At 38.2% G+C, this 27,531-nt stretch overlaps 1 protein-coding gene across 1 annotated transcript in view; it reads right to left on the reverse strand.

Annotated features, from left to right (window-relative positions):
• zgc:162200 (uncharacterized protein LOC558638 homolog) overlaps positions 1 to 24,723 on the reverse strand; it is a 28,627-nt gene extending 3,904 nt beyond the window's left edge. The window contains exons 1-7 of the mRNA XM_056246649.1: positions 24,420 to 24,723; positions 17,181 to 17,393; positions 11,629 to 11,781; positions 9,742 to 10,185; positions 3,954 to 4,814; positions 3,014 to 3,193; positions 1,466 to 1,617 (exon numbers count right to left, since the gene is read on the reverse strand). Coding sequence (XP_056102624.1) covers positions 1,466 to 1,617; positions 3,014 to 3,193; positions 3,954 to 4,814; positions 9,742 to 10,185; positions 11,629 to 11,781; positions 17,181 to 17,393; positions 24,420 to 24,650 — 2,234 coding nt within the window. The 5' untranslated portion in view covers positions 24,651 to 24,723. The remainder of the gene's footprint in view (positions 1 to 1,465; positions 1,618 to 3,013; positions 3,194 to 3,953; positions 4,815 to 9,741; positions 10,186 to 11,628; positions 11,782 to 17,180; positions 17,394 to 24,419) is intronic.
• Between the last annotated feature and the right edge of the window lie 2,808 nt (positions 24,724 to 27,531).

Genomic DNA, 27,531 nt, shown 5'->3' on the forward strand with positions numbered 1-27,531 from the left:
CGGGACATCCCTAATAGGAAATATGCTAAGTTCATATGTGTTTCTTCGAAAAACAACGATACAGCCAGTTATTCCACTTCAAAATGTGTGTTCCGTGTCAGAAAGTCTGTTTTTGCTTTGGTCTGTGTATCCTGGCCACTGCCAATTTACCCAATTAGCATTTCGACACCCCTAGGTTGCCAGTTAACGGAAAACAAAGCTTATTACAGCAATGGAAGCCAGCAAACGAACTGGGTCAGAGAACACATTCTAATCAACCTAAAAAGCCTCAGCATCCATCGGTCCAGAGACATATTAAACATGGATAAATACAACTCAATAACTTACAGTGTAAGGCTCGTCGCCTTCCATTGTCAATTTCGCTCGTTCCTGTTGCGTGTCCTCAATTTGGCAACCCATGTGAGTGTTGAGTCTGAGGAGGAGGGGGCAGGGGAAACAACTCTCTCCAATACTTTAAATTTGGACTGCAGTACCCATTTCAACCGCTAGCTGTCAATCTTACATACTGCACCTTTAAAACTGCTGATGCCGATATTTTAGAAATGACGGCGGCCGATGGCCAGTATAAATTCAATACATACACAACCTAAAGATTGGGGTTGTACTTTTTTTTTCTTTAAAAAAAAAAGAAATTAATAGTTATTCAGGAAGGATGCACAGTAAAGACATTTATAATGTAGAAAATAATTTCTAATTATATATAGGCTTTATATTGGCATCGGCCATCAAAAAAACAATATCGGTTGACCACTACATACGAGTTTGTATAAATGTTCTATAGGTCTAGATTTTCCCTTTTACAGTTACATGACTCAAAACGTTATCCCCGCTTCCACTACTCACTGTTCCCTTGACACTTGATCTATGACTTGAGCTCAGAGCGAGCTGCCCTCGCCTGCACACGGGATCAGAGAGCTGCACGTTAATCAGCATGTGAGAGGAACTCGTGGGAGAACAGGCCTTGAGATTATAATCTTATTAGTGTGCTTTTAAAACAGGGTCATGACTGTCTAATCTCTATGACTATATCCCAAAGACCTCTCATAAGTCTTTCAATAAATGTAAACAAACACTGCCTGCAGTCTTTCACCATGATGCAGGTTGTACTATTACTATAAAGCCTCTACAAATCCTTATATCACCTCAGCTGATGATTTATGATTTCTTAGCTACCCCAAGACAATCCATGAAGATGATTAGATATAAAAGTTAAAACTACTAAAACTAAAATTGATTAGTTTGTTTTTTGAATTGACAAGAAAAACCTGGAATTTCAATTGGGAGAATCAACTTCTCCTATGAACTCATCTGCATTCTTTCCATAAATCAAACCAGTGTACAAACAACCAGTTTTACACTAAAACCCTATAGACAGGAGCTATGTGCTGCACGAATGATGACCTAAGAAACTTCCTTTGGCCTGCGAGTACACAAAGCTCTTTGTGCACGTGTAATCCCATCATACCTGCTTGCGAACATGACCCGCAGGGAGGAGAAGGTGGCTGCATCCTCCTTCAAAGCCTTCAGTTCATTTCTCAGCTTCATCATCGTCTCAGACACCATGCTTTTCTCTGTGTCGTACTTTGTCTTCAGGTTGGTCAAAGCCAATTCGGCCGTCTGGGGGGAAAAAAAATGACTAAATCAGTCATCACATCAAAAGAAACCATGTGCTTCGGTTTAGAAACATACTCTAAACTGCACAGAGTAAAGGACATTACAAAACTGTTCAATCAATTCACAATAAAAGTAGTGATAGATAGATATATTGCCCCGGCCAAGTAGTTTACCATTATGGCTATTTCAAGAGTTGTGTCTGCTCTGAAATCGACAGACAAACTTGCCAATGATAATGTACATTTTCTGTATAAATATGTTAAGTAAGTGTTTTCTGCACTGTATAGGATTAGAGCTGAAAAGTAGGGTTTTTGAAAAATAAAGGTTAAGGTAAAGTAAAAGTTAAAGGTTTTAACATTTGTACGAATTTTCATGTATTAATTGCTTTTTTATTGTGTGAACAGCTTGTACAGAAACTTAAAAAACGAGACCTTCCCTGACTTCCTAGGTTCTCTATGAAAGCCTGTAGACTGATTTTTATGTGAAGGACTCGGGACGTTTTTGCCTTCCTGAAAATGAATGAATGAGGCATTTACATAGCGCTTTCATATGTACTACTGTACATCCAAAGCTATTTACAATCATATCAGGGGATCTCTCCTCGACCACCACCAGTGTGTGCAGCATCCACAGTACAACGGCGCCAGTGGGCTCACCACACACCAGCTATAGGTGGAGAGGAGAGAGAGTGATAGAGCCAATTTAGTGGATGGGGATTATTAGGAGGGCATGATTGGCAAGGGCCAATGGGTAGAATGTGGCCAGCCCTGTTACACCACTATTTACGAGAAGTGCCATGGGATTTTGAATGACCACAGAGAGTCAGGACCTCGGTTTTACGTCTCATCCGAAGCTTCGTTTACACACGCTAAACTGTTGTTTACTCACTCTTCTTCCGTTCAAAGACACATTAAATGAATTCTTATACAATTACCTCATCTGTAAACTGCAGAGCTGGAATCCACATATCCACATCGCTATGATCAGATGCTTTCTAAACTGCTGCTTTCTTGCCACTGTCATTTTTGTTGTGTTTATTTTGTTATTGAGAGGAAAGCACGCAGCACATTTACATACTCCTCTAAACGTCGCTCTCAGCAGTGTGGGCGGCGTCGGGGCGTTTGTTAAAAGTATATCGCTGCAAAAGTTTTTCAACTCCTTTTTACTTCCAAGCAAAAAAAGAATAAAAAGAACTACGCCGTGGGTAAATCAGGTCATTGTTACATATGCATAAGTAATAATTAGCTGGCTGCAGTTCACTTAACGGAAACCGGTGTCACAAATAACAAATGTTTCTGAATTCTACATATGGCCCCTTTAAATATAAATATTTGGGAAAAGTTTTTTTTATTATAACTTTGAAACACATTTATACATTTTACATATCTAACATCTGTACCTGTTTGTTGGCTTTTAGGAGAGTTCTGAGAGTGGCTATCTGCTCTCTCTTGGTGCTAAGCAGGGACTTCAGTTTTAACACTTCCTCAAGCAGTGCCTCTGTGTCACGGTCTGAATCAGTGCTTTCTCCTGCTGCTGGAGAGGACAACAGGTTGCGCTGTCTGCATAGGTCTACCGCCACCTGAAAATTTAGTAAAAGCAAGTAATTAAATAAATGAAATGTATGTATACAAGACACTTAAACACAGCCATGCTGACCGAAGTACTGAAAAAACATTACACAATATAAAATGCAAGACGTACATAAAATAAAATGAATCATAAACAATGTAAAAACACAAAAGCCCCAAAAAACAAAGAAAAAGCATAGATTTAGATATTAATATTATAATTATTCAACACTGTTTTGTTTACTTAAATTGAATTGAAGCAACAAAAAAAAAAGATTCAGGCAGACATCCTAATGCAGCCTTGTCAGATCGGTTCATAATCCATGTCTTACCAAAAAAGCGGCTTAAAGGCTTACTATAAAATAATAGTCCACCCAAAATTCTGTCATAATTTACTCACCCTCATGTTCCAAACCTCTATGGGTTTTTCCTTTTGTGGAACATAAAATAAAAAATTGTCCATACAATGAAAGTCAATGGCAACCAAAACTGATTGGATACCAACATACTTTAATATCTTCTTTTGTGTTTCACTTTTTAGAATGTTTAGAATGACAAGAAAATGATGACAGAATTTTCATTTATAGGTGAACTAACACATTAAAATGACATGTTCCTTTGATGAGCTATAACCTTGCAGGGCTATTTACTTATTACTTTACAATTGTTATTCATGTCCTAGAATACCCTTAAATAAAGACAGTTAAAAATGTAGTGTACACTTCCTTTAATTATTTCTTTATTATTCTACTATAAAGAGCTAAGACATACCTGTAAATGTTTAATCTGGCAGCGTATGACAGCTACCAGATTGCGCACATTAGTTGGGTCCCTGAAGTCTAATGTAGGAGACCCTGGACAACTTCCGCAGCTAGAGGACGTTTCTCCGCTTCCCCCGCTGCCCAAGTCCAACACTTCACCCGACCGCCTGTGCATGCGGAAGGATCCGCGATAGTGGTGGGGCTGTGAATGGTGGTGCGTTCTCCCTGCTTGGGCTCCTTCACGATAGTAATCCAGTGTAACGCGACTAGGCGTGAGGTTATTACAAACACACACATGATGGTAAAGGTTAGCCAGCTCCTCAGAGAAGGCCAGAAGCTCCTCCTGCGCAACACTGAGGTGGCCTTCAGAGTCGGTAGCGACCTGTCGCGTAGCGCCGATTTCTCGCTCCAATTGTCCTATTCGCTCCTGGTCCTGACGGCTAGCAGTGATACACTGTCGAATTTTATCAGCGAGTTCTTGAGCCTCACCCCTCCAGCGTTCTTTCTCCTGCTTGCAGCGCCCCTCCAGGGCCTTGGAGCGTTCGCCAGCCTCTTTCAGCTGCTTGCGCAGATGTGCAAGCTCCTCGTTTGTCGCTTGCATGCGGCACTCTAGTACTTCTGTGCTTTTTGCATCCACTTCGTAATAGTTGATGCCGTTATCAGCCTCTTGGTTTTGAAGGGATCTGGAAAATGGGCTCATTCCATTCCCTTGTTCACAAGTCCTTTTTGAGACTGTACTCTGAAGGGTCTCCAAACATTGGCTCAGCTGATCCATCTTCATCTGTTGCTCACTGAGAGCATCTTTAGACTGGACTAACTGCTGCTGAAGGTCATGCACAGTGCTGCTCAGTGTGGCTTTCTCTCTCTCCACCTGGACATGGGTACACAATATGGCTCAGCAATAGTATTGTCACAACACAAGGTTTATTCCAATTGACTTAATCCTAACACTCGAGAGAAATTATACTTAAGAGACTAGAACTAAAAACTCTTTAAAGGAAGGACCACTTTAGACTGATTTAAGTTAATTAAAGGGCTTGAAATTTAATCCACAATTCTCTTAGGTTTGCCTAAAGCCCTATTCGGACAGGATTAGTTTAACATAGAGAGGTGGGGTAAAGTAATTATTACCAATAGACATTCTCAGTGATTTTAGTCCCGCCCGAATGTGCCATCTCAGTAATCATCATGGACAATGTCAGTAAAGATTACAGCGACTGTTACCTTCTGTAAAAAGGTCTGGAAAAATTACCTCAGGTAATACTAATCCCGTGTGAATAGACCCGCTGTAGATATGTACGTAAATATTCCATCATTTCCTGTTTAAAAGTACGTTTCCACGTTTTTTCAAGTATGGAGGCGCTTGAAGCATTCAGTAACGTTCTAGGCGGTGGGACAAATCTGTGGCAAAACTCAAGCATTTTCCGCACACCATTCAGATAAAAAAGTAGGTCGAAAGCACTTGTCAGAGGCACAAAACTTATTTTAGCTTTAGGGCTTATTACCAACAGAATCCAATCAGAATTTAATAAATTGTTCGACCAGACCAAACTGTTATATATAGGTTATAGATTATATGCGTTTGCGCATGTGATATCAGGAAGCAACGTAACACACATGATGACAGGGAGGTTACCTCCCACTTCTAGTTTTACTAAGATTTCTAATCCCGTGCGAATTGGCCGTTAATATTATAGACATCCTGTGGTAAAATTACATTACTCCATCTACCCTTGTAAAACTAATCCCATCCGAATAGGGCTTAAGTGTCATTAATTATGAAAATCACAACACAAAGTATCCTTTGCCAATCCCATTCCTTATCTCCACTCCATTCATGTGTCTCCTAAATCTCCTACCAGATAAAAGGCAGCAAAACCAAAAATGTACCTTAATAAATAAATAATGAAAATCCATTATACATTTTATGAATAAATGTAAACAAGAAAAAAAAACTGGGCTATCTGCTAGGTAAGGTAAAAGCTGGGTGGGTGAAAGACACTGTTACTTAGTAAAACTGACTTGATGGTACATCATGAGCAGGAAGTGGTATGAAAAAGGAAGTAGTCATCTGTCAGATGAGGCTATTATGCATGAAACTGCAGAGTTAAAAATAAAAAGCCACAACATTTTAAACAGATGTTTTCATGGGGTTTGAATGTTTTAAACTTTGGTCTGAGGTTAGATCTGAAGAGATGGACATCAGGCAATATGAACCTGGTAATTCTTTGATTTCACTTGCTCCCCTGATTTATACACACAATCAGGAGTAATGAAACCCATATCATATTGCTAGAGCATCATTTCAATAACTTTGTGTTTTAAATAATTGAAATATCTTGTTATTGAAATATCTAGAGTAAAATATAATATAATGGTGGCCCTCGACTTAAGATTTTTTTTTAAATTGCAGCAATTAGTCGACCAATCACACGTGTAATAAGCCATATAAATCATAATAATGAGCCTTTAATTGCCTACTATATATATATATATGAATAAATAATACACAGCCAAGTGCAACAGCACTCCGGCAAAAGTAATGATTATGAATGTGTTGTGAAAAAATAATAAGGAGACTGTCAAAACATTTTAATAATAAGGTTTTCTGTGTTTTCGGCTGCAGAGATTAAGTTAACGAAGCTGACTCGTCATCTCCGCAGTAGTGAACGCCTATATTCGGATTACATAATCAGAGAATATTTTTTTTCCACTTGAATTGGTTGACAATCGCTTGACATTTCAAGCTTTTTATGGATATATTTCTCATGTCTGTGAGGCAAGTATACACAGAGTTTTGGTTTATATTTTTGATGAGCTCAAGTTCACAGAGACGGCAGAAAGCGCATCCTGCTTGTTTTCTTCATTTTACAAAGGCACAATGTTTTCTTGTTATATTGAGTTTACACAAATAAAATTATGTATTACTCTTATCTATAAGACCAAAACCGAGTTTCCACTGTTATCAGAAAAAATGCAAGTGATCGTGCTGGCGCCTCAATGTCATGTGTAATACTTCAGCTTCCACACTCCACACAAACACTTGGATATCCGCCTAATAATAGCGCACATTTATCTAGGTTAACGTTAGAGTAAGCGGTCAAGTTACTTGCATGTTTCAATGATAAGCCATATTTGAGGTCGATGAATGATAGGCGAACGTTTTGATTTCCTGCCCGACATACTGTAATTACCACAAAGACCAGCTAGTAACGACCATAGACAGTATAAGAAGTGGACAGAGCCATCTCATTGGAACTCAGTTGAAGCCCATTTTTAGCGATTTTTGAGCACTTCCGTTCCTGACGCGCAGACTCAAACCGACTCAAACTAAGCTTGATGACTTCAGCATCAGCAACCTGTCTGACAGACGTTAACCTTCTAGTAGCTGTGCGTGAAAATTGCCAACGTTAATCTTGCAGAGACGGGGAACTTGAGCAAAGAGTCCTTTGGCGTGAGTGAGCAGGAGTAAGTATTCCGTTGCTTTTATGAGTAAGTATTCCGTTGCTTTTATGGACTCATCTATGGGCTTCTCCCTTGACGGGACGTCCCCCCGATTGCCTACGAGCTTCTCCTCCTGTTTGTATGGTAATTTCTGTATAGCGCGACAGAGAGTCGAGTGGTTATGACGCAATCGTTAGCCTATTTTTACAAAATGTGTTTCTACGGGGCCATAATGTAACATAGAAGGTAATGGAGCCCTTTATACATTGTCGTGTTTCTTTAGAAATAAATAATGGACAAATGGAGTCTTTAAACGCCTCAGATGTAAAGTTATTCGCTGTCAAAGTGACGCCAAAATGAATGGGAGTCAATGGAAATGCTAACGCAAGTGAAGTTCTGCTACAAGATGGCGGCACCCGGCCGGCTTCAACTTCCGGTCGATGGATTACCCCCTTGGTAACGACCTGTCCCTCACGGACTGCGTGACTTCGCCACGAAGTTGTTGTTTTTCTGCAATTACCCACAAATAAAAATTGTCGACTAATGATTAGTCGAATATTAGAGGGCAGCCCTAAATAATATAATATAGCATATACAACAGTTCTTTCTGGTTCTCGAATCTGATTGGCTGAGAGCCATTTCCAGCCATGCAATATTCATACAGTATCAAAACTTGAACAGTTTCACCGTTTGTATCACTCAGTCGAGCAAATCCACAATATTAAAAATAAAAAACACTACTGTTGTTGTGTCACGAAATGTAGTTTTAAGAGTTGTTTTTTTTGCCGAGAATGTAGTTATTTTTAGACCTCAAATATGTGACTCATATAATCATAGTGCCTATTTTACAATCCGTTTAGAGCATAGGTCTTCAACCCTGCTCCTTGAGGCCCACTGTCCTGCAGAGTTTTACTCCAACCCTAATCAAACACACCTGAACCAGCTTGTCAAGCTCTTCAGGATCGCTTGAAAATCACAGACTGAAGCAGGTTTGATATAAAATGCAGGGCAGTGGGCCTCTAGGAGTAGGGTTAAAGACCTCTGGTTTAGAGTCTTTCGCAGATGCGAGCTCCAGACCATCAGCGGCCGTTCAGCGCTCATGTACCCGCAGAGAACACATCGTCTCGGACAGTCCTTCGGGAATTTGCCGCTGGCTCTTATGTAGATAGTGGTTAAACATGAGATATAATTTATTTGGGGTATATTAAATGGGAAATCTTTGGTCTTATTAATCTAATACTTGTTCCAGAGCAAATCGATTAAGTGGTTAAGTGGAAAATTAAGTTTCATAACTATATTTAGGCTATATTTCTTTTCACTTATATCCTGTACTAGACTAGAGCACTGCTTTTGTATGTTTGACTGAATTGTCTGCTTGTGTTTATTTCCTATCGTCTTTTATAATGGTGATTTTTATTAATTTAAATATTGTCGTATAAATAAATATTTTATATAAAATGTATAAATATTTTATATAAATAATATGCCGTATTTGGTATTGAGAAAGGATAGTGATATGGACTTCAGTGAAAGTTACATTATTACGCCATTAGATGGCGGCAAAGACTGTTTTTACGAGTGAGTCAGAACAAGGAAGTTGTTTTAGCAACGTCTGTCATGAGAATGACAATAACGAACAAATCACTTTCCACAGCTGACAATCAAACAGATTTTTGGGATATATTATGGACATTGACCTGAATGAACGCTATATCAGAAGCAGGTAATACACTCGTTTAGTTGATCTCTCTCTCATTATACCATAATATTCTACATAATACAATAAGCTTCAATGAAGCGACTGAACATTTCTTCGTTAGTAGTTCTAAAGTGACATTTTAGAATTAGTAACGGGGGCTTGGGCTCAACTGTCTAACTGTCAACTGAACTTGAGACTTAAATCCATGACACTCCGATGTTGTTTCTTATTTATTTACTACCTTGAGCCGTTTAACTGTGGTATAAACGCAATATCACACTCATAGTGGTACGATATGGCAATACATCAGCACACTGTGATTACCTACGGCCGAATCACAACCGAGCTGATATACAGCCGTATCGCACTGCTACTTGTGTAATATTGCTCATATAATAATAAGGTGGCTGGGTGTAGAATTTGGAATGAACAGTCCCACTGTCCAAAAAGAAAAACATGCATTTAGTACCTAATTTGCATGTCAGTGTATGCAAAAAGTCAGGAAGGAAAGAAAACAAATACCGGTACACACACAAACATTTATCTCAAGATAGTTTAGCAAACTAAACTCCAGCGATGAACCTCTGAAAGGAAAATGCTGCCACAGCTCAAGAAATGAGGAAGGAGCAAGTAGGGTGTGAACAGGTTTCCTCACCTGCAGCAGTTGCTGCTTGAGTTTCTGGCTGTCAGACAGGTGCAGCTCACTCAGAAGGTCGGCCACCAGCCCAGGAGCCTGTGGTCTGAGGAACACGTCACTGTTTCTGGGTGTGGAGCACCTGTTTCTCTCCATCCCTTTAGAGTTATTATACCCACTGTCCATCTCCTCGTCCTCCTCCTCTTTGTCCTTCTCTCCATCCCGGCTGTCATCCAGCTGTAGCTCTAAGTGGCCAATAGAGTCGAAGGGGTTGAGGGTAAGGGCGGTGAGTTCTCGTCTCAGGCTGTTCTTCTGCTCCCTCTCCTCTTTCAGGGCCTCGAGTGCCTCATCCAGCTGGCGCTCTGCAATCTCCCTCAGACGCCCGGCCTCTTCCAGCTGTGCCCTCATCAGCTCCAGCTCCTCGTCTTTATGGGTCAGCTCCAACTTCACTGACTCAAACTCCACCTGTGGAAACAAATGTTAATGTTTAGGGTTAGTCTGTCTAGTTGTAATAGTATAGCACATACATATATTACTTTTTGAAAAGATAGGTATAAGAATTTCATAGAGTTTGGATAAAAAGAAAATTATTATTTATTTGACCAAACCCGCCTGTTAGAGATCTGAACATGAAGACCAGTGTCATTTACATGCCATTACAGCATTTATTAATATTTTTAATTTTTGTACTTATATTTTCTGTATTAATTTTAGTTTAAGTTTAGTAATTTTGTCATTCTTTTTATATATAGTTTTTTTTCTAAAAAGCTTTAATTTATTTTTTATTTCAGTTTTAGCAATGTTAGTGCCTAAATGGAAATTAGAAACTTTGCCATGACAACTAACTGAAATAAGTTTAAGTTTTTCATGTAATATTTATATTTTAGGTTTATGTCAATTACTGAAATTTAATAGTTTTAGTTAGCAATAACAACACAGTCGAAATAGTAGTTGCTTGGTGTCTTTGGCAAAGGTTACTAGAAGTCATACACTTAATACCGCTTGTCTACTTCCCATGCAGCACCCTGCCCCCAAAACACAGTGCTAACTTGTTAGGCTGGATTAGCCTGCCCTTACGGATCATGTCATATAACAAATATTACAAACTTTGAAGACAAATTACAATAAATACATTTTACTAGGGAATAGCCAGCTCTGTATCCTCTTCGTGACATCATAGCCACTGTTGGGCTATGATGACACTGGATTTGCCCCTTATTGTGACTTTCACATTCACATTAAAATCGCATTTACATAAAACCTTAAAATGTTGACCAATTTAACATCAAATGGGTTCAATTGTTAGCATTTAGAGTCGAGCTGCAGTGTCAATCCCAAAACTTTGCATACGATGAGAACACAACTTGCTGTTAAATTCTTGAGACACAACATAGTTAATTCACTATGACTAGTCCAGTTATTAAAGTCAAGTCTTGAGGACAACTCAACTTTTTTGTGTATACTGTATAAATTCACCCTGAGCAAACCGGTTTTTAGTCCAATAGGGAAGGCATTCTACCCTGTGTGTCTGAATATTTATGCGTGAAGTGAATAAAACCTTTCTCTTGTGCGTTCCCTCAGAAGGAAGGCTTTGTCAAAAATCAGCTGAGACTGAAGCACTACAACAGAAGTGTTTGTACTGCAGTGACAGCAGCTGCAAGAAACACATTCAAAGTCATAAGACATCTCTCTAGTGAAGCACATTCCACAAGGAGAGACTTATGTTCAGCAAACACTAAAAGAAAGGGCTTAACATTGCATGTAAAATTGCATTAGAGGATTACTATGACATATTTATGAGAAACAGCTGGCTATTCAATAAATACAGAAAACAATAACACAAACAGTGCTTAAATATGAACCTTCTCCAGATCTGCAGCAACACCTCCCACCCATTTTCTCACACACCTGGTTCTCCTTAAGCACTGAGACTTGTTTCTGCAGGGAGATGTTCTCCTCTTCCAGCTCACTGTTATCCTGAAGCTGCTGCACCTCTCGAGTCTTGTACTCCTTCATCTCCTCTCTCGTACGGGTCTTCTCCACCTCCAAACACTCGTACTCCTAGAGAGCAGAGGTAGTCAATCAGGACAGGTCCACAGAATTCAGAATAGACCGAAAAGTAGTAATTAGATCTGCACAGCAATTACACGGTGGTAGCTTCATAAAATGTTGCAGCTGTAAATCCAATCAATAAAAATTATTTTAAGGCGATGGCTTACTCAATTTAAATTTCTGTCATGATTTGCACCTCCACGTGTCATTCCAAACCTTACTTTGAACAAAAAATGTGAAGTTTAGCACAATGTCCTAGGTGCACTTTTCCATACTGTAATTGAACTGAATGAAGACAGCCATTGACATCAACCCTGGCATGACAATTTAATGCACTATAGTTGTGCAGAGATTGTGAGGCTATTTAGAATAAGGCAGAGTAATATTAATATATTTTTTATTAAAGAACTTGCCAAATTTCCTTTAGAGTTTAAAGAATTCATTTTAATCTTTGAAGAGCTTGCTTATTAGCTAAAATTCATTTATTTTGAATGAAATAACCCCACAAAAGTCATTATTTTTTCCACACAAGCTGTTAAAGGTGCCCTAGAATCTGAAATTGAATTTATCTTGGCATAGTTAAAGGTTCTCTAAGCGATGTCGGGTGACGTCACTTCTTGTTGACGTTTAAAGTATTGTCAAACAAAACGGAGGCTAGCTAGACCCTCCCTCCTCCTCATCCGCGCACTAACCCCCCAAACCCCGCCCCCAAGTCCTTCTTGTCGGTGATTGGCTGGAACTGTTTGTCATGTTTCGTGGAGCGGGTTAGCCCAGTTTGTTTTTGTTGCTGTTTGTGGAGCCTGGGCTGTCTACAGAGATCGCGTTTCTTTACAGTGTGTTCAGGGGACAGGCAGCCAGCGGATAGTGAGGAAATGTTTGCTGTATGTGACAAAAAATGTTTTGGCCTAAAAAAATGCGTGACATCGCTTAGAGCACCTTTAAATAACAAGAGTTCAGTACATGGACATGACATACAGTGAGTCTCAAACACCATTGTTTTCTCCTTATTTAAATCTCGTTTTTGAAAAACACCCCTGAAAAATAGGCGAATCTCCACATAACACCGACTGTGACGCAACAGTCGGGATCATTAATATGTACGCCTCCAAAAATGTGCATATGCCAGCCCATGTTCAATGCCAGGCAGAACTGCGCAGAATCATCGGAAGTTCTGCAGGTGAAGAAACAAGCGAGGATCATAGGGAAAATGGCAGATCATGGAAACAAATGTTATGTTCCAGGCTGTGCAGGGGATGTGAGGACTTTTCATACCCTTCCCACAGTAAAGGAATGTCAACAGGCGTGGTTCATGTTTATCTATAATCGGATACCGCAACAGTTTAATTCGAAGTTGTTAGTTCGTGGTTTCACCACAGACTTATTTTCTAACCTGGGACAATATCAAGCAGGCTTCTCTCAGCGTCTCATACTGAAGAAGGGGGCAATTCCAACTATATTCCCGCAAGCGGTAACTAGTGATTTTATTAACGATAATTACACTGTGTTATTTAGATCCAGCGCAAGATCCTAGTACAGTAACAATAGCAAACTCCAAGTAACGAGCATACATAACTAAATAGTATGACAAAGTATTTACGCTGAGGTTCATATTTCTTGCCCGTGTTGTTATATGTATCTACAGTATTATTTTGTAGATTTATATGTAAATTCCCTTTTGTCAAATAATTGTACTTTCGTCTATTTCATCAACAACACGTCAGGGGCTAACTACGTTAGTTTAGTTGCTCACAGATAATGTTAGCTCACTCGATCCTTCTAGCTAACGGCACATTCTCCACCACATAAGTAGAAGCTATATTTATTTGACAAGGCATCTAACGTTAGTCCATTTGTTAAAATGTTTTAATTTTTGAAAACTGACGCATGATTATTTTGCACGCTTGTATTTCATTACTATTCATGAGTGACCCTTCCAAATAAGGTAAAAACAGACCATTTCATTCTAGGGCTAATTTCTAGAGTTGAAAATGGACCTATAAAACCATTTTAACATTTTAAATGCCCTTAAATAAGCCACATACCCTCTATGTAGATATCAGAGACAAAATTTAAATATTATTTCAACACATTCTAGGGCATCTTTAACACTAGAACGGCCACGGCGGTCATTTTGACCGTTTTGAATTTTATATCTGCAATAACTTTGTTGAAAAAATAAATAAAATCCTGCTGGTACCTGACTTTTCCTAAAAGTGTCTGTATTTTCATTTAAAATGTTTTTAATATAAATACACATAAGGGAAAAAAACAAATGAACATATTTACCTATTTCGGCCATAGACGGTCATATTGACCACACTGAATTTCGCGGTATTCTTTTGTTACATTTCTCGTCGTGGTTGACCTTGTCTATTAGGAAATAATCAGATGATTCAATTGCAAAATGACAGATGTTTATTGAGAGCTGGTCAGATGCTGGGAGAGTTAAGGTGTGTAAATGTTTGGTATGAAGCCCTTGGCAGCACAGGGACGCTGCGTGTAGAATGTAGTGCTGAACACGGGATAACACACGGAAAACGAATACAGGCAGGGAACAAACACGCAGGAAAAATCCACAACGATCTGACAAAGACTAGGCGACAACAGTAACACTAAAAAGGGTTGAATGCTGATCAGTTGCAGCTGGCGCGTTGATCAGAGCGGGCGTGCTGATCAGCTGCAAAGATCAGCGACCACGCACACACGCACGCACACACACACACACACACACACACACACAACAAGACGAGAAAGGAGACAGCGAATTCATAAACCGTGACATTGTCTCTCTCACTGTCAAAAGAATATCTAAATAAGATACTTTTAGTTGTTATTATCTTGTTCTGAGTTATGTTGAATGGATATGGAAATAGCGCTATCTGTTGAATATGCGATAATTACGGGCTACTGATATTATTATTTATAAATGTATAATTAAACTTTTTTAAATGTACAGTTTGGTGTTGTTTTGTTTTTAAAAGATATCCTAATACAATAAATGCATTAATCTCTCAATCGGGTATTTATCATTAAAGATCTAGAGATTGCAATCTAACGGTCAAAATGACCGCTTGTGGCAGTTCTAGTAGTTATGGAATTCTGGCACTTCTAGTGTTAAAGGAGTAGTTCACTTTAAAATGAAAATTACCCCATGATTTACTCACCCTCAAGCCATCCTAGGTGTAAATGACTTTCTTCTTTCAGACGAATACAATTGGAGTTATATTAATAAACACCCTGATGCTTCCGAGCTTGATAATGGCCAGTGGATTGCAACCAACAGACTGAAGTTAAAAAAAAAAGTGCATCCATCCATCATAAACGAACTCCAAACGGCTCCGGGGGGTTAATAAAGGCTTTCTGAAGCAAAACGATGAGTTTGTGTAAAAAAAATATTCATATTTAACAAAGTAAAATAACTAGCTTCCGGCCAAATGAACATACGGAACTTTACACTTAAGTGTAAAGCGAAACTTATGCGAGTAATGTGACGTACTGCTGATATTTATGCTACGCCATGACGCACTACGCTATTTCCGACGTCACAAGTTGCGCAAGTAAACTGTATATGGCCTTTTGGCCGGAAGCTAGAATTTTACTTTGTAACGTGTTTAATATGAATTTTTTTTTTTACAAAACTCATCGGTTTGCTTCAGAAAGCCTTTATTAAACCACCGGAGCCATTTGGAGTTTGTTTATGATGGATGGATGCACTTTTTTGAGCTTCAACCTGTTGGTTGCAATCCACAGCCATTATCAAGCTTGGAAGAGCCAGGACATTTTTTAATATAACTCCGATTGTATTCGTCTGAAAGAAGAAAGTCATATACACCTAGGACGGCTTGAGGGTGAGTAAATCATGGGGTAATTTTCATTTTAAAGTGAACTAGGCCTACTCCTTTAAATTTTACACACACACACATATGTGTGTGTGTGTGTGTGTGTGTGTGTGTGTGTGTGTGTGTGTGTGTGTGTGTGTGTGTGTGTGTGTGTGTGTGTGTGTGTGTGTGTGTGTATGTATATATATATATATATATATATATTAGGGGTGGAACAGTACACAGAAGTCACGGTTCGGTTCATACCTCGGTTCAGACGTCACGGTTCGGTACAATGGAGTGAATAGCAAAACAAAAATGCAGAAGGCTTTTTTTATAAATGTCTTGTATTTTTTAAATAAGTTTTATTAATAAAGGCATAGAACCAGTTTATTTGTAGTGCACTGACAGTAGTTTTATATAATTAGTTTAATTAAATTATTAAAAAGACCTTGAGATATGTTTGGTAATTGTACCTGAATGAATTTAAAATTAATTTGCTATTTCAGATCAATATATTTGTTTTCCTAGGTTACAGTTTGATAAGAGTTTAGATTGTGACAAAAGCACAATGTTGTGTTTTATTGCGAGTGAACACAAATATAAGTAAACAAATTGCAGTTTTAATAATGTCCTGTATGAAAAAAATGACGGAGTATGTTTTTATGTTTCCACTGTTCGATCGCCGTGCCTCACACACACACACACAGTTCGATTGCGCAATTCGCGCCTCTCTCTCTCTCGCGCGCACACACACACACACACACACACAGTTAATCGCGCCTCTCTCTCTCTCTCTCTCGCGCACACACACACTCCAGCATCGCGATCTTGATCGCAGCCTGTTCATTGCTGCGTTCACAGTCACACCAAAAGCGAATAGAGCGAAATTTATCGCTATTTAAGAGTTTATTTTATTTTATTTGTACCGTGTATTCTCCGTGCAAATTCGTGCACCGAACCGTGACACCCGTACCGTTTCGGTTCAATACGAATACATGTACCGTTCCACCCCTAATATATATATATATATATATATATATATATATATATATACAAATTTGTAATTCCAAGAAACAAAAAAATTATAATTTATATATATAAAATAAATATATTATAAAAAGGTTTTGGCCCAGTGTCTGAAATAAATTATTGACCAAAGCCAAAAAATGTGCAGTGCATTAATACCTTTAAATATGCATGACATTATACATCTATTACTTATAGATGTGACAAGCATATTAGTGTATTGTACATGTACAATAATTCTGTTAGTTCACTGTTTGGACTCTCTTCACTTCAAGCTGACTTTGAAACTCAACCCGGTTTTGTGTCACATGATCAGGCCTCATGAAAACAAGGACTCATATTTCTACTTTTACTTTGGTCAGCTAGCATGCAAGTAGAGGTTACATTAATGAGCGCCATTTCAGCTTAGAATTTTCATTTGTTTGATGCTGTTATGAACCCCATTATACAGGTTATATAACAAAGTCAATAAACGTTTTATTGGAGTTGTCTATGTGGTCAGGAACAGCAAGGCACATTTTTAAGTAAAACTGGCCTTCTGAGTTATGATGGTGTTTGTACCTTCTTCAGCTGGGTGGAGAGCACGGACAGTCTCTCGTTTTCAGCCGAGGCATTGGCCAGCATGACGCGGGCCTGTTTAAGCTCCGCCTGCAGCTCATCCATGCGAATCTCCATGGCCGTCTCTTTAGTAGCCGACTCTTGCAGGAGCCTCTCTTCTCGACTTTCCCCATCAGCAGCTGCACGCTTATGGCTGCTCACAGAGTCTGCCAGAGCCTATAAACATTTACACCAATCAAAAAATGAAATGACTCAAACCCTCTAATCTCCACCATAGCCAAGACTCTGAATTACACTAGAAAAGTTTTTGCCAGTTCCCAACAAAAGAAGAAACAAAACGATTTAGTTGATTGACTGATTGAACAAGCAACATTGACACAATTTACAGCCCTCTGCTATTTTGCGTGAATGTCTGAAATTCTTCAAACGGGTTTTCAGAGCTGTTGAAAGTTAAGAAGTTGTTAGTCTTCAATTATTTTGAGTAATTTGTTTACTTGCTTAGCCAATAAACAACAGCAACTGTATTGAGAGCTGGTGAAGTGAGACTTTACATTATATTCCAGCTTCACTGGCAAACAGAGGGTGTAGCCTACTTACAATGGGTTTAACTCATGCTAAAGCCGCTTTTGTGCTTGCCTTGGACAAACCGTAACAAACATACCCCAGCCCAGACTGTCTCACACTGAATTGAACTGTTACCAGAGGAACCAATACTGTACAGGTTGCCTTTGCGTAGCCACACACTTTTCTCTGAACATTATAATTTGAATTATGTGAGAAAACATGCTTGTGCTGCTCTATAATTTACGATAAAAGGCAGAGTGAAGAGGGGGAAGTGAAGTGTACTTGAGAGAGCCTGTAAGAGATATGCAGGGGAATTTATACCTCTGTACATTATGTGTAGGAGCAGAACATGCGGTTTAAAAGACATAAAATGAAGATGTCCCCCAAAATGATTTCCTTGCGTGAAAGTTGAAACACAAAAGGAGATGTTAGAATATCTCAGCAGCTCTATTCCATGCAACAAAAACAGAAGGTGATTTTATAAGACTAAGCTCTAAGGCGACAAAAAAGCACCATAAAAGTATCTAAAGTGGTTCATGGTTCTGAAGACATGCAATAATTGTAGGGCTGCAGCTATCGATTATTTTAGTAATCAAGTATTCTACCCATTATTCCATCGATTAATCGAGTAAACGGATAATAAAAAAATGGTGGTAATAAAAATAGATCCAAGTAAACAAGAGCCTTCAAAATGACTTAAAATATAAATATATTACAACAAGCAATAATAATTGGTTCAAATAAAGTATCAAAGTAATCATGGGTTTTATTGAACAACACTGTTAAAATACACAATGTAAAATAAATGATATAAACTAAAATAAACATAACTTATCTATAATATAACATTACGTATTATAACAAATGCCTCCTGCAAAGGGGGCCAACGGCCTGGTGTTAGTTGTTGTTACACTGCGGCATGATCAAATCCTTGTTTAATATTGGCCAAACCATATTTATTTCAAATGTCCACTTAATCTTTAATATTTCGTCACTTCTATATGATAGAAATGCAACAGCCGCTGTAATTTCTTGAGCAAGAACATGTGCATATCAAAACATGCAAACTCAGTGAGAGGGTTTAAACTTTAGAAATCGCGATGAACAACAATTCGGATATTTAGAAACATATTTATGTATTCTCCTGTGCTGGCGTAGATTTACAAATGAGTTACGTTACAGATCTTGGGAAATGACGCAAACTGGGTTCCCAGATTAACGTTATTAGCAACCCAAACTCAAAGCATGCAGAGATGGAGTTTGAGTGCAACTATGAAACACAAACCAACTATTGAATGAAAAAGACGATTCAATAAAAGTATTAATTAGTAGAATCTTAGAGGACTAAACAGGAAATGACAACTAAATGTGAACCACATCTACATCTCTAGAATATCACACTAGACCCAGATCTGTTCACTTCAGTCATATCACTCTACCACACTCACTTACTTTGCAGATTTCATGCTCTACTAATCAGACAGACACACAGAGAGAGAAATACATGAGCCTAATCTTCATACCAGAGGGAGTGGGTCAACAATGTACCACATATGTGAACTTCATATAAAATATGAGTGACATATTAGCTGAAGTTGGCCAGCCAATAATGCATGTGCACATATAATGTCCATGTGCTGCAAATTTGTAGAACTGTCAAAGTCTAAACGCAGGGATTTTGGGCCACAGATTTATGTAATAAATCAGTTAACAAAGAGCCAAAAAAAGCTCATTCGTCCCAGGCTTACAGCCTAGGCCTATTTGTTTTTCTTCTTTGGCCATGGACCACAAAGACTGATCTGTCTGAACAGATGATCTATTAAAATTGTAGTGTACACGAAATGAGAACATAATACATATCCTCAATTTTAAAATTCAAGAGACCCCCTTCATTTCAAATTTAAGAAAAACAGCTATACATTTTCCTATAACATTTGGAAAAAAATCTTTTTTTAAATGGGGATACAAGGCAATGTAAATAAATACAAATGACCTGATAATCTGGCAAAGAAGTAAAGTCCTTACATTTCACAGGAGCTCATAAATCTAGAGAAAGATAGGACAGATTTGATCATTCATTATTTCACAGATTATTATCAAAAGAATAACATGCAAACCACTCGATCAAGCTCTATTTGGCTTGATGAATCAACAAAACTACACTTTTCCTTTTTGCCATCATTTGTATAAATATCTGACTACTTCTGGTTAGTCCCCTGGGTCCCAAAGAACTGTTTATGTGTCATGTGATTAGCATTCAATTTAAATGTCAAGTTTTGGTTTGGTAAGTTTGTATAGAGTTCTGCAGGGAAAAGCTTTTGATAATTTAGCCATCATCCCCAAGTTTTCAACCTAAAATGAAATGACAAATCCTGCAATGATACTGACAAAAGGGGAAAACAGGTCACTGAAAGTGGTGTCCTATCTCCAGACAAAACATATGCAAACCATCCAATATCTTTAACATCACAAGGATATGAATCACACAGGGATGATGATGATGATTCTGAATCTGATCATTCAACAGAAGAAGGGCAAAGAAAAAGTCCCCAGGCTGGTTGTGTAACAGCTAAACAACATTACTTCTCAATGCTTGATTGTTACATGGACAAAATCCCTTTATAGAAAAAAGCACTTCAGGAAGCAAATCACAAGTTCAATGATTTTTAGTGGTTCTGAACTGGTTGGTCATGAGTAAACACACAAATGAATAGGCTTTTCAACTTTTAAAAGGAAAGCGAAAACCCATTTTGATGTCAAAGGTTATGTCTCCACTGTCCAATCAAATTCTATATATATCAACAAATTCATCTGTTTTCAGATGCAAACATGAACGGGTTGTTGTGATATGCCCTCATCGCTCATCCTCGAATAAACAAAACCACTCAGAGTCAAGGTAACAGAAAACATGACCCAGACTACATTTAACATAGGTTCACTTGCTTCAATAATAAACACGATTTGTGTAGACAAAAGTTGTGCGGCAAATTATTGTCTGCCGAGAGAATTAAACCATTTAGACAAAAAATACCTATGCCATAAATCATTTCACAAGTTCCTTTGCCCATATAATCTTTAAACTAATAAGGTTAAGCGTATTTGGCTTGCTGTCCGCAATGGAGGGGCTCGAGCAAGCAGCTTCAACTTAAGCTTAGATATACCCCCCCAGTGGGACTACTAATGCTTGGATGATGAGTATGGTAGCAAGATGCTTAAATTATGTTGGTGGAGTTGGGGAGGTGGAGGGATGCCAAAACAGCTGATGCCAGAGCAAGGTGAGCGGCTGCTTATATCAGGGCTCGAATTTCGGCGCGGGATTGCGGGTATTGGGCAAAATTCTAATCATTCCCGCAGGTCTCCCATTTATAATGCGGGAAATTCCCACAATCGTAATCCACAACGCTTAAAAAATCAAATCATTCTTTTAACAACTATCTGCCAGACGCAATTTCACAAACAGCGTGAGTGTTCAGCGGTGCCGCGTCTTCTATCTCTTCTCTCAAAATATGTTGTGCAAGGCAAGCATCAAGCGCTGCGGCGATAATACACACTCGCGTTTAGGAGTCGGGACATGACGGAATATTCACTTGCACAATCGGGCCAGCAGTGCATCGTTACTGAAGTTTACCATTTGCACGTCTTTTTAAGTCGGCGGGCCCATTTGTCATTGCATGTTTAATACAATAATATCTTAGTAAAAACCTAAAGTAATATTGCCAAACTATATATCATTTGAAAGCTTAAAATCTCTAGTTTTCATATTTGGTGGCTGTTATCTAAAATATATTACAGAGGAGCAGAAATTTATCAATTTGCAACAAGAATATTTCATATTCATTAGGAGTATTTAGGCCTTTATTTTGAAATAACAATAAACATGAAAAATCATGAAAGATTGGTAGAAACCTCAGTTTGTTTTCATGCCATGAGTTCAAAAGATAACACCAATTCCATTTTATGAGAAAAAAAGGTCTGAAAATGTTTTAAATATAAAGAAAAATGTATGGATTCTCGATTTGTAATGCGGCTGCGAGCTATAACGCTATAACGTAGACTTTATGCATTTATTAGAGGTTTAATTCAAATCAAATACTGCCAAACCACCCATACTACTTCTGAATAGGATGTCTACTTCATAAATTGTATGAAAATTATGGAAATACATGGTTCAGATCACTCAAAACATATGAAAATGGAGGCGCCCTTATATGGGCAGTAATGGAGTCTGGTGTTCACCTAGTGAAAAAGTTGGGTACTGTGCCCGAATAAAATCTTACTGAAAGCTCATTTTTTGAGATATCAACCTAAAATTTGGAATACAACTTGTTCAGATTTTTTACTTTAAAGGCACACTGTGGAATTTTTGGCCACTAGGGTGCGCTCGACCTGTAATTTTCACGTCTAGTGCCCCTAGAGGCCACAAGCGCCGCAGCATTGTCGCAAAAGTCAACAAACAGTCAAACAGTCAACCGGTCAACCTCCCGTGTCTTTATGTGTGTGCAGACGGCATTTGATTTGTATGTTGGAGAAAGTAACCAAAATAAAGTGACCAAAATAATAATATAAATCCTATAAAGAAAACAAATTGAATAAAAGTAGCATACGCAGAAAACAATGTCTGATCAGGTAAGTCGCATTGACAAGGGTTGCCCAATCCTGCTCCTGCCGATCGTCTGCCCTGCACAGTTCATCTCCAACCCTAATCAAACACACCTGAAGCAAACAATTAACGTCTTCAGGATCTCTTTGCAATGGGTTGGAGATGAAATCGAGTAGTCGGGAAATCGTGTAACAAAACTGATATAACTCACTACATATTTCCGTTATTTGTAGTCTTCAGTTTGTTTTTCCTTTTACACAAATACAAACATATATGAGCTGAAAGGAAAAAAAACATTTACATTTGTATACGGCAGTATGTTGTGACTTATATCAATTTTGTTACACAAATTCGCAGTAAATATTACATTATATATACACTTTTATGCCGATGTTTATTTTAAACTCTCCCTTTTTCTTCTTTTGGTCTCCTCTGACAAAATCTTTGCTTTCTTCGCTTTCTTTCGAGTAGCTGTTGATTCAGCCATGATGACGACAACATACAGACGCCGGCAATCAAACGCAAGTTGCGCTATCACGTTAGAATTTGAGGAAGTTGGGGTGGTGGGGGAAGTGACGTATGCCGTAAAGCGGTCGAATTTTGTAGTTCTTTTTGTGCTCGGGTTCCTACCCGAAACCCGAAGTTACACAGTGCTAGTAAAAGCGATACAGACACCTTCAGGCTTCGGCAGACGTGTCATTCAATCTATTTTAAGTCGATGTACCATCTCAATGGGTTTTGGTAATATATTATAAAGGTTGAAAAGTTCCACAGTGTGCCTTTAATTTTCTTGCAGTTTTAGAGTTATATTTTATATATAGTTTTATGCAGTTATATTTTGTAATAAATATATTTTATATAAAATATTAATCATCATATTTTTACATTACACAATTTCATAAACTCAAACTTATATAACTTTTTTTCTGTTTCATTTTTTACAATTTCTAGACTTCTACAATAATCTGGAAAATGTCTTCTTTAAAACAAGACCAGCCATAGGTCTATATTCCAAAGCATTCCTGAATTACAACCATTTAAGTTTGGATAGTGATTTTTATGTCTATGCAAAAAAAAGGGGGGTGACAGTTAACAGGTTAAACATTCAAGCGATTTTAAATTAATCAGTGCTCGCGCACTCTCTGAGACGATTTTCTATGCACACATTCATAGAAAATCCACCTCAAAAACAGCTGGCCAGTAACAAAAGTTATTTTTCGCGGATTATATTGCTTTAACACACAAAATGGTCAACACAGGATCCATGCACTAGCTCTTAAAGTGACGGCAGCCATATGTGTCTGTCTTTAATTTTGTTGTCAAAACAACAAAAGATAGCTTTAAGTTAAAGGAATCAGGATTAATAGCCTATGTATTTAATTTATTCAGGACTAAAATACTACCCAGTGTTATTTTCCATTTGATTACTTTATTCAGTTTCTGTATATGAATACTAGTGTTAGACCTATTCAAAAACTTCTCTTTATTTGTCTTTATTTGTATCTTTATTCTATTGTATTTATTTGTGCTACTTTTTTCAATTTAATTAAACAATTTAAATCAAGCTTCCTTGTGATGTGTAAATTCTTAACAACAATATGAGGCCTACTCCATTGTAAAAATGCAATGAGCGCAAACATTTAGGCAAGATAAATGTAATAATTTTGTTTGGAAAAAATCCCCTTTCTCCCTCTCAAAAAAAAAAATCCCCCCTATGAGAATCATCTAAGGGGGGATTTCCCCCCCATTTTTCAAAACGAAATTCAGGCCCTGTTATATGCTCCGGCAGTTAATTGAAAGATTAGATGGGTTCACTCCTCCCGAAATTACGTTGTGAACTTCACTTAAATTATTTCCAAAAATTAAACAATTAAAAAATGTATTTAATTTAGTACAATAAACCATTTTGGTACAGTGTCAAGTCATCACTTGACATCAAATGCAAAGTCTGGAACCTGGACATAATAACATAAATATCACTGGGGGGAAAAGCTCTGGTTTCATGTAACAATTCCTCATTACCTAAATCCAAGCTTCTGCCACTCTTTCCTTCTTTCTATATCTTTCTCTTGACTGACCTCTCTGAGCTGTTGCATTTCCATCTTAAGGGCTTCATGTTCTTCTTCCAGCTGGCTGTGTTTGGTCTTCAGAGCAGAGCTCTCCTCCAGAACGGCCAGGCCGTATCGTGCAGCCTGTAACTTCTCCTCATTGGCCTCCTGGAGTTCAGCCGTCAGCCTCTCCACCTCTGCTTGAAGCCCCTCTTCTCCTGCTCCGATCCCCTCCACCTCTCCATCACCCTCCTCCAGCATCCTCTGCCCAACCTCACGCTCCGGCCGAGAACAGACACGTCACTCCTGTCTCGTCATCTTTGAAGTCAGCAAGAAGACATATGGACTAGAGTTAAGGCCAGTTCACATGTAGTGATACATATATTAGCATCCACACCAATTGACTTATAAGCACACTCTGCAGTTATGTTGTCTGGCGTTTAAAAGAGCTCACACATTTGAACTCGGGTGGATTCTTATTGGCTGTTGTTTTTATCGTTCATCAGCTGGGGAAAAAATGTCCAGAAAATGATTCCAATGATATTGTTCCTCTGTGTTGTTATCGTTATAGCTATGCCGCGTACTTTCCTTTTCTCATAAAATTAGAACAACTGTTGAAATTTTGTAAGTATATTTTTGAAAGAACAAGAAGTCTCTAATGTTCAACAAAACTGCATTTATTTGATCAAAAAATAAGCATAGCGTCATTTCTGGCAAGGTTACGTTAGTCAAGCTCTCATCAGCTGAACCACGTCTACCTACAGGAATACGACGCCTATCACTTTACACATATAGAAGCTCCTTCAGCCACCTCCATTGGTGGCAATGTTTCTACAATCAATTTAGGCTAACAGTGCTTTGGGAAACACAGCCCTGCTAAACATCATCTTTTGTGTGCCACAAGAAAGTAGAATGCGGAACAACATCATGACAGCTAAATTATTTGTGGGTAAACTTTTACATTCGTGATTTCGAATGTCTATTAAGATTACTATCGGTCCTAACAAAATGAAGCTTCTTCAAAACCAACTGCACAGCTCGAAGACCCCAGACTTAACATTATTATGAGATTATTAGAGCTGTTTCCCATCAGACCAGCAGGACTCAGGCTCAGCCCAATGAGATTAACTCTAGCAGCTTAAAAGACTTTTACACTTTCACTCCTGCAAGCTAATGTTATATGTCCATCTAATAACATGATGGTTTTACATGGATTACTGAACGGATAGCTCACCCAAAACTGAGAATACGTCATCGTTTACTAAACCTAATGTTATTCCAAACCTGCATGACTTTTTTTTACAGTGGAACACACAAGAAGAATGAATGATAGTCTGAGTCACCATTCACTTTAATGATGGCGGAATTGTCATTTTTAGGTGAACTGTCTCTTTAACATCATCCAATATGTCTGTGTAAACCTACAGTCTATGGTGTAAACCGAGTGTTTCAAAACAACAGAAACACTGACAGTTTAACGTAACTTAATTCTTTTTAGTCCTGCTTTCTCACATAACGTTAAGCAGTGCCGCATTTTGGATTCAAGCTCAGGTTGTGTCAAAAAGGGTAATTTCTGGTGGCTTACTGACATTTTTCAGTTCAGGAAGTATCTTTAATGTATGTTATTACACTTCATTGCAACAAATAGACGAATTGGGTTGGCCAGGCTACAAAAGCTCACTGTTAGTAACAATATGTTGGTTTCTAAACCTTTAGGTTTTTTTACAAGGTGACTTTGTAAATTGTCAAAACATTAACGTTAGCTAGTTTGTGAATAGTTTACGGTAACTTAGCCACGGTGCTAACACATAAAATAGTAAGGTTCTCTTGGATTTAGTTAAATGATTACAAAAGTTTTGTCATTATAAAAGTAGCAAATGTTGCCAAAAATGACCAACCGTCCATTTGCTGAAGTATCTTTAAGGTCAATACATCCGCCTTATTATTTTATTTGCTACAAGCCAAGGTTAGCTTCGGCGAAATTGTCAGCTGGCGCAGGCTAAAAATAAGAATGTCGCTTTTAATTGTACCTTACCTTTATATTTGGTTGGCAGAATCATGCAGTAAACGGATGAAATATGAATTTGAGCTTGAAGGAGATCAACCCTTTTCTTGCGCGCGCTCCAGAAGTCAGCCGTTTGAATGAATATACGAGCACGAGCACAACTCTGAAGAGCAGCTCAACAGCCAATGACGCGCGTCCACTTCCGCCTCACCGCTCGCGCAGCTTCAGTGAACATGTCACAGCGGATGTGGTTCTGCCGCTGAATAAAAATAAGATAGACTATGGTGACAACTTATAGACTCTATAAAACGGTTGTCACGTATGATACAAATGTGAAAGTTTTAAACGAGTATTAGTTTTACTCAGTTTTCTTATTGGGTGTCTTAAATTAAGTACTGTCACATGAGGCAACCAACAAAGTAGGCTACCAATAAAATAAAACTGATAAAATAAAATAAACTGATAGACTGCACTGCCAAAGAAGGCCACAAAAATGTTGTTTCTGCTAATAAACAAGCAATTTTACAATAAATTATAAATTTCAGAACAATATATGGGGCCAGACAGATTCAATAGTTTAATAAAAACAGAGCAATTCCAAGAGGGTCCTCACACCATCGGTGCTCGGGCCCTAATGACACTACATGCAAGTTCCCAAATAGTGTATGAAATAAGCCTACTTTTTTGTCATCATTCCACAAATAACTGACTGTCTAAAAAATGAGATGTTATTCATACATTGTTCATGCAACAACCAAACAGTCAATACCGATCTTTGTCACCATGAAAATGGGCAAGTCTTGTTTATTTTTATGGAATATTGCGGTAGCTATGTATTATAAATGATTTTCCGTGCACATCATTATTATTAAAAAAATCAACCTCGTAATCTTTAATCAAAATAACTTCCCCTCTCTCTTGCAGTGACCTCTTCTCTGATGAGGTGTCCACCGGCTCGAGGGCGGGACAACCTGTCACTCACATGAGATCCACCAATAGCAAACCACAATAATCTAACAAATCAATTCCAGATGGACAAAATCAAGTCTTGCCCTACATTTGAGTTCTTGTCCGAGAAGCCGTTTCACTATCATAGATGTTTCACTATGTAACCTTGATTCTGCCTCGGAACAAAAA

The sequence above is a fragment of the Rhinichthys klamathensis genome, unplaced genomic scaffold (assembly GCF_029890125.1).
Source record: "Rhinichthys klamathensis goyatoka isolate OS25496 unplaced genomic scaffold, OSU_Roscu_1.1 h1tg000040l_1, whole genome shotgun sequence".
NCBI classification, from domain to species: Eukaryota; Metazoa; Chordata; class Actinopteri; order Cypriniformes; family Leuciscidae; genus Rhinichthys; species Rhinichthys klamathensis.